The sequence below is a fragment of the Triticum dicoccoides genome, chromosome 1B (genome assembly GCF_002162155.2).
Source record: "Triticum dicoccoides isolate Atlit2015 ecotype Zavitan chromosome 1B, WEW_v2.0, whole genome shotgun sequence".
Taxonomy (NCBI): domain Eukaryota; kingdom Viridiplantae; phylum Streptophyta; class Magnoliopsida; order Poales; family Poaceae; genus Triticum; species Triticum dicoccoides.
In genome coordinates this window covers 103,720,189-103,727,956 of record NC_041381.1, presented here as the reverse complement: position 1 = coordinate 103,727,956, position 7,768 = coordinate 103,720,189, and the positions used below count along the sequence as shown (strand labels likewise).

Genomic DNA, 7,768 nt, shown 5'->3' with positions numbered 1-7,768 from the left:
GTCTCTCTGTCCTGTTCATCATATTGTTGCTTTAGACTGGATGTTTTTACGGTGTACTGAGCCTGTCGTTGCAACGTTGGTGGGGGTGCCAATTGTGCATCAACACCAATCTCCATACATCACAAGGCAAGGAGGGCACCAAATTTTGGCAACGCATGTACCGCCCATCGTGGTCCGATGACAGGAGCGAGCACTGTTAGACAAAGACCAATTTACATCTTACCACAGGTCACAGGTGATGAGTCGACGCAAGTATATGCACGAAACCGCAGTGGAGTACACGATATCACAGCAGGCAGGTTTACATTTTTAACAAAGCAAACTGGTTAATGCACAGGCCTGCTCCTGAGTTGGCGATGGAACATCGGTTGCCTTGTTGGCATGAGTTAATCAATCAACCCGCTGAAGCACGCAAGCCACAACTCTTTGGCTCAACTGAGGTTATGCCTGCATGAGAACTCCGAAGAAATACAACACCTGGCAGGCACTTCTCATGCTTGGCAAAGCACAGATAAATCAACAGCAGCAAGTAACACTGAAGGGCTCTGTTTATTGACCGCCACTTCAGAAATAATAATTTATTCTCCATCGAACATCAAGGTAACGAACATCTAAATTAGCGCCTCAAACCCTAAATACAATGATGGTTACACACAAACATCCACATGTATAGACTTGCATCCAGGGTGGCCTCCCTATTCCCTTATGTTCAGTAAAGAAGGTCAAAAAATGTACAAACTGCTCCAGTAGCAACATTATCCTTGATCCCCAGTCAGAAAATTTTCTATACCAACCTAGCAGGAATAGAAATACATTAGTGACCTCTAATAATTACATGAACAGGTAAATAAATATATGGATGAACTCGTGTTAAATGATTTAGTTGAAAAACTCCATGTCATGGTAAATAATTTAGTTTAAAAAACTTCATGAATTCCTGTGCTATTTTACCCTATGGCTTCACCAGTAGATCCTCAACAATACATTAGCATAACAAAGAAGAGAGGTTCTTGTTATATAGAATGTTCAAATCATACTGCTTAGATGTGATCAGATTAATTACTGCTTATTTGAGATTTGAATTACTGCCCATAAATTATACAGCTTAGATGATGATGAAGCATCTGTCACAAAACTGTATACAGTTTGCCACTCGGTCAAATATTAGCTTTCTTAGACAATACAAGATTGGAAAAAAAACTGGCTACGTCTTCCGCTAGCCAATCTACCAGCTAAGTTTCAAAAAAGAAGGGAATAAAACCTAACAGGCTAACTAATGGAAGTTCAGAAGCAAACCGAAGCATAAAGAATCTTTAGAAGAGCATATTTATCTGCTTCATTTTGCACAACTAACAAGAATTGGCAGCAGACTTTTTGTTCTACTTATCATGCTTTACTTTGGAACTAACAAGAATTGGCAGCAGACTTTGATTCTACTTATCATGCTTTACTTTGTAACTTCTACTTTCTATTTGGACTACGTTGCATTCCATTCTCAAGTCAGAGATGCAAAAATATCTTCCATGCCATGTCTTTTTCTTCTAAAAACATGCCTAGTTACAAAGTAACCACTTGAATCCCACAGAAATAAAGTGCAAGGACTGCCTGTCGAAAGAAGTTGGACACTGCAGAAATAGATGATTGATTCGTTAAGCTCACCATCAGAGTCCTCTGTGCAGATCCCCATGGAACACTTGGAGTTTGTCGACCAGGTGAGGCAACACAGCATCTATGTTTGTGTTTCTCTTACATCAACCAGAAGAAACCTAATAACCTCGGTAAAAATCAGGATTTCTGGAAGGCAGCCTTGCCAAATTAATGCAAACTCAGCTATCCCATTTAAATGTCCAATCTACTCAGAGTCAGAATCTATTGATAAACAAAGTCGAGGCCTGACCGACCGAGACCGAGGCTGGCGAGGATGAGAAAATATATTTTCAATCCTTATTGGATTTAAATTAGCTCCGTCATCTCTGTCATTGTTTGTGCTTGGAAGCACAGAAGCTGCAAAATTAGGGGAAAATAATTATGCCAGTACCACAAGGGAATTTAAACAATTGAATTAATCTGCTGATAAATACAAGATGATACAGGTGGGTACACAGAGCAACAAATATTAGCAGGCAAAAGGTCGGAAGATTAAAAATCTCAAAATCCAGTTCAATTCATGATACAAAAGGTTTAAATGGAGTGAAACTTGTTTCTTTACAACCCTGATCAACATCCAACTGATATTTTCCTATCGGATGAACACTGCAGATCACTTTTCCCTACTAACCATCTGTAGAGTTCTTTTTTGAGGGGGGGGGGATAGGATAACATAACTTCAAAACCAGGAGAAATATGGGGGAATGATAGCAATTTTCAGCTTACAGTTAACCATAACTAGACTAGTAGAAACATAAACCCTTTCTTAAGAAAGTAGGATTACTATATTTTCCCTTTGGGAACTTTTGTGAAATTTTAAGGACAAACAAGAAAGTGGGACAAAAGGACAGCTGTTTCTAAGGCGTGTTTTACTTGAAAGATCAGCTTTAAGTAACCACTTACTGTGGTAGTTTTCTTATTTGCAGTTCCACTAAAAAAGCTATATGTTCTTCAACTGCTGAAATGGAGCATATAAGAAAGGAAAACTGAATGCATAAAAGGGAGACAAACCAGCGTCAATTAATGGTTCCACTCCTGTCTCATTTGACCGTATTTGTTCTTGCAAATTTAAACCATTAGCAGCTGCAGGCTCTTCATTACCACCTCCACCGGCTGCGAGCGTAAGAGAGATCCAATCATCAGACTGAACCCCATTTGATGCATTTACACGCTCACTTGGTTCTTCCTGAAGGGGAGCAGAAGAAGGCTGACTTGGAAGAAAAATTTGCAAAGAAGGATCATCACCACCAAAAGCCAATGGGTTATCAACCAAACTTCCATGCATTTCATTATTACTGCGGTAAACTGGAAGGTCATGAGCTACAGAAGCCTCCTCTATGCCAACATTACAATCAAGGGAATAGTCGTTTGGTGTAATGCTAAAGGAATTGTGCGAACCAACATAAGTATCGGCGGTGCCATCCCTGAAAAACTGGTAGCCTTGCTCCGGTTGAGAATAGGGCATTTGCCAATTAGTCATCTCAAAATCATCAGCGTTGTTGCTTAATAAACCAAGGCCACTAGTACCGACACCAGGATCTTCCTGGTATCTTCCAGTAAATCCAGCATCACTAGTGGCAAAAGGAAAACCACCGTCATTTACAGTAGAATTGTCGTAGACAGTTGGTGGGCAAACAATTGTGTCATTCTCTTCATCAGAATCACTAAGAACAATGACATCTCCAGCACTAAGTTGTTGCTGTGATGTATCCTCTGTATTATATGTTTGGCCGAAATTGAGAGGAAAACTTTCAAACTCATGACCATTGTTCAATGATAAATCAATATGCATACTGCCCTCCTGGTTCACACTTGTGTCTTCCCCATCTCTATAACTCCCAGTGGGACTACTGCTCATAGGGAAAGTGTTTGGAGTTCGGAAAGTAATATTGTTCTGGGTGATATTTCCTACCACAGAAGGCTTCTTGTCATCTGCTTTGTTACTAACTTCCCAAATTCCATTTTTTCTCTTGATTCCAATTTTTAAACTCTTATGGCCATCAGAAGTACCTTCTATCTTGAGTTCATTAAAATTCTCAACACCAGGTTTGTTATCTTCCTTCAAGATGCACAGCGTGCCATCAGGCATATGCCACTGAGATAATTCCCTAGTTGGTACATCACCCTTTATACGCCAAGATCCATCTGGCTTAATATCAATCTCATTGACATCTTCACTACAATCACGCAACTGCATCATAAAGAAAAAAGAATAAACAAAAGCAACCAAATCACGCAACAACAAAAACCGAAGGTATGATGAAGACCTACCAGAGAAGTAATCCGATTGAAGTAAGGATCAATCATCAAATTCTCAAGAGAGTAGTTCTTTAAACATATTGGACACTGCCACTGCAGAATATAAAAAGAGAGCAATCAGAGAGACTACATAAGACATACCAAACCAATTTTATGCCACAATATGGGCTGCCACCTTGCAGAAAGTCACTAAACATGGACGAACAGCATTCTATATTTACTTGACTTCCTGGATGCACATGCACAAGTGTTGACATACACATATAAGCGCAAAATCTAACCTTGCGGGACCGCTGATTCAGTTCCACGAAGGTGTCGAGATCAAAACAACCCATGTGAACGCAAGGCTTGAACCTTCCAGCAGTCTTCATTCTGGATCCACTATTCTGAAAATATATATTAGAACTGTTAGATTGATTCCAAATCTTGCATACGTCACGACAAATATTTGGTTGTCAAATATTGATTGCGCAAGATTGGCAAGAAAAAGCATTGGAAGTGGGCAAAGGGCATGGCCATATGGACATGTCGAAAACTGGAAACACCAAGACAAAGGATGAATTTTAGCACATGGCAAAATAACAGGTAGGGTGATTTGGGTACAAACCAGATATACCCTTAGCTTATAAAGGTAGACATAACATACGTTGACAAAGAAAATACATTGAAACAAATATTTTTGCTTCTGAAAGATGCCATATTAGTACCCATTTCTATATACCTAAAACTACTCAGCTAACGAGCAAGGAATGTAGCAAACTGACAGCGTGTAATTACTAACCACGAGGCAAGCATACAGGACTGACAAGTATATGCTGAGTCAGCCAAAAATAACAATAACAGTTACACGCACGAAAACTCACAGGGCAACGAAGGTTGACTGTAACAGATTCAGTAACCACTTCCAAATCACTGTCACTATCAGCGTTCTCTGCAGTATCTCCACCTCCGAGACAGCGCCGAACACGAGTAAGAGCATCCTCAAAAGACTCACCTTCAGCTTCCTTTGGAACTAAATTTAAAACCTGGATACCAATGATAGCGTTAACGGAAAGGTAATGCAACAAGAAATTATGTAATATGTCAGAATGTAAATCAAGTGGTCTAAAATGGGAATGGGAAGGTAATGAAACAACTTATTCAAAATAAAAACGTGGAGCACTACAAGATGCTAAAATCAAAAGAAAAATGTTCAAGAAACAGCAGAAAATTTTAGTTTGGTACAGTTGTTTTCACTGGACAAAGTAACAATTTGCAAAAGTAATCCTGGACATACAGGATTAGATTCACTCTCACAAGTTGGAAAAGTTACAGCCAGTTTCATTTTATAACCTGAGATTTTTCAGTGGCAGATGTTGGCAGTAATTAGGGGTCAAATCTGTTCCAGGTGGAGGATGCAATGGCAGATGTTCGGAGTTTCTGTAACAGAGTCCATGCCATCCAATTTACCGAAGTTTGATCGTCAACACATTTAAAACTATCGAAATTGTTAATGTCCAATTTTAGAATAATTCTTAACAGTCACTGCTAAACTTATATTTGCAGGTAACGTGAAGTAATAAAAACAAATAGCAGTGGTCACAAGTCATTTCAAAACAAGAACTGTCAAAGTAAGATCTAGAAGATTTTGAAAGTAAAAAATGTCAAACGAAAAACAAAAACTGTGGGGGTAGTTCAGACTTGTGATGAATTACAGAACTTCATATTTTCCTTCTTGTAATAAAGTTCAAATTATGTGTCGTTCTTAATCATTGATGAACATTCCAGCCAGACACATATAGGGAGGAATGGTGGGCAATAACAATCAGTTGGTGTGCACATGTCCCTCTTCAGGATATATATAGATAAAGGGGCACAAAGTGTTCCGTACCATCGCAAAGATAACTCGAGTTGGAAAACAACATCGATGTGTCACTGACATGTGGCTCCATGGCTCACTAGTCTGCCTCACATGTGATGGCATTTTCAATTTGTACATCTTTGCGATGATACCGAGCTAAGCTTCTCCTTAAAGGAGGCTATGGTCCAGTCAAATGGAGAAAGGCAACTGAGAGATAAGTGAACAGGAAAAGGAAACACCTAATACCAATCATTTCAACTAAATTGATAAGTAAAGTCAAAACCTGAGGAACACTCCTCCTCCTAGCAACTCGGACTCCAAAGCAAAATGTTCGATTATCAACCCTCCGTAAGCAGATCTTGTTAGTTCCTTCTCTACTGCATGTGGTTATCTGCAAAATACAAGGATGGCAAGTTCAAGCCATGACAAAAAGAACTTGGGTAAAGAATAAAAATAAAAATGTAGCAAACAGTATTAATGTAATGATTGAATGCAGAATGTTTCTTCATGCACAAGTTCTCAATCTGTCAACAAAATATACCACATTGATTGGTCCCAACATGAAAATGGATGTTGTATGCTGCCAGTTTTGTACCTAAACTATCCAACTCCAGTTGTTGATTCATGAAATCCAACAGTGGCTGTAGCAAGATAAGTCTACCTGACACCAATATCACCAAGCTAATTAAGTCTTTCGCGGAAGTGATGCCTTACAGTGCCATGGCCATGTAGTTAAATTCTTGTATGGGACATAACATTATTAATTAGTGTATAGACATGTCTTCATCTTACAGTTCACCCTTTACCTCATATATGTATGTAAATTCAGTTGTAGTACTTTCTGTGACGCTGGATCAAAAACTATTTGCACTTTTAAACAAGTGTTCAGGTAAGGTCAAAAATTGCAAGCCTACTCATCATGAACATGATGAGACATAACCGAACAGTAATGTTGGTCCATGGACGATATGTCCCTCAACACAGCTTGTAAAATCATAAGACCCGGCCCTACTCATGTTGGCCAATGTGGCACAATTGCACAAGTAAAGTTGTGCTGGCAGTTTGCAGTCAACTGTGCTAGCATATAATGCTTGCTGGATCCGAACATAAAACCTGCAGTGTTCCAGGTTTAACTCTTTTAGTCCAAGTGAGTCCAAAAGCGTAAGCTGCATGCTATGGACATGCTGGACCACCATTTGTGGGTTATGCCCATTGATTGCAGCATCAAGTGCACTAGTGGGTATCCACAGAGTTACTGACGAGGGGTGGTTACAGGCATTTAGGATCATCCCTTCGAGTGGGGCGGGGGATTATCATGCAGCCTAACTAAGTGTTGCTGCAAGTAGAATTGTGGTCACAGGCCTACATAAGCTTGCTGGTCCAAATGCAACACTTTTTGGTTAATCGTTTAAAGCGAGACAAGGATGAAACTGTAAGTGGATAAACATGCAGAGGGACAGAATAAGAATGAACTCACCAATGGCCCATCATCCCGTCCATTTATGCCTAGCAACTGAGAACCAGGTCTGGTCACTACTCGTACAGCAAAACCTGAATGAATGGAGAAGATAAACGACATTCACACTGATAATCCTTAATTCCAAAATGATCAATGTAAAACACAACCTACAAGGCTACAACTCAGATTTAGCACATATGTTAGAGCAGTGTCTGGGATATAAGCAAACATTGAACTGATATGCGTTTCAAAAATATTCCTCAGCCTAGTTATATATTGCCAACAATACCATTCACTTCCAATTCTGCATATTGGGGCCACTGCATCCTGAACTGAACTTTATCATTCATAAGAATGCACCAAACCTGTGCATAAAACATCCTCCGGTTAATAAGACAGTACTACAGACCAACATATATAGTCTGGTCTCAAGAGTATATCTGCAAACTAAAAACTTCTGAGAGAATCACTCCTCTGCATATACAAGAGACTAGCATAGCATCTATATATGGTAAAAATGGAACTATCCAATAATGCAAAGAAAAAAAAAGTTGGCAAGTGAA

General features: G+C 39.4%; 1 protein-coding gene across 4 annotated transcripts in view; it reads right to left on the bottom strand.

The window, feature by feature from the left end:
- Window positions 1-514: 514 nt before the first annotated feature.
- Window positions 515-7,768, bottom strand: part of LOC119321987 (E3 SUMO-protein ligase SIZ1-like) — a 15,345-nt gene continuing 8,091 nt past the window's right edge. For 3 of the 4 annotated variants that reach the window (XM_037595489.1, XM_037595503.1, XM_037595513.1), the window contains 9 exons: window positions 7,495-7,570; window positions 7,224-7,297; window positions 6,030-6,137; window positions 4,770-4,931; window positions 4,188-4,292; window positions 3,919-3,999; window positions 2,659-3,838; window positions 1,660-2,004; window positions 515-794 (listed from right to left, as the gene is read on the bottom strand). In XM_037595489.1, the coding sequence (XP_037451386.1) occupies window positions 1,853-2,004; window positions 2,659-3,838; window positions 3,919-3,999; window positions 4,188-4,292; window positions 4,770-4,931; window positions 6,030-6,137; window positions 7,224-7,297; window positions 7,495-7,570 (1,938 nt within the window). In that variant the 3' untranslated portion in view covers window positions 515-794; window positions 1,660-1,852. The remainder of the gene's footprint in view (window positions 795-1,659; window positions 2,005-2,658; window positions 3,839-3,918; window positions 4,000-4,187; window positions 4,293-4,769; window positions 4,932-6,029; window positions 6,138-7,223; window positions 7,298-7,494; window positions 7,571-7,768) is intronic. The other variant, XM_037595494.1, reaches the window with a different exon arrangement.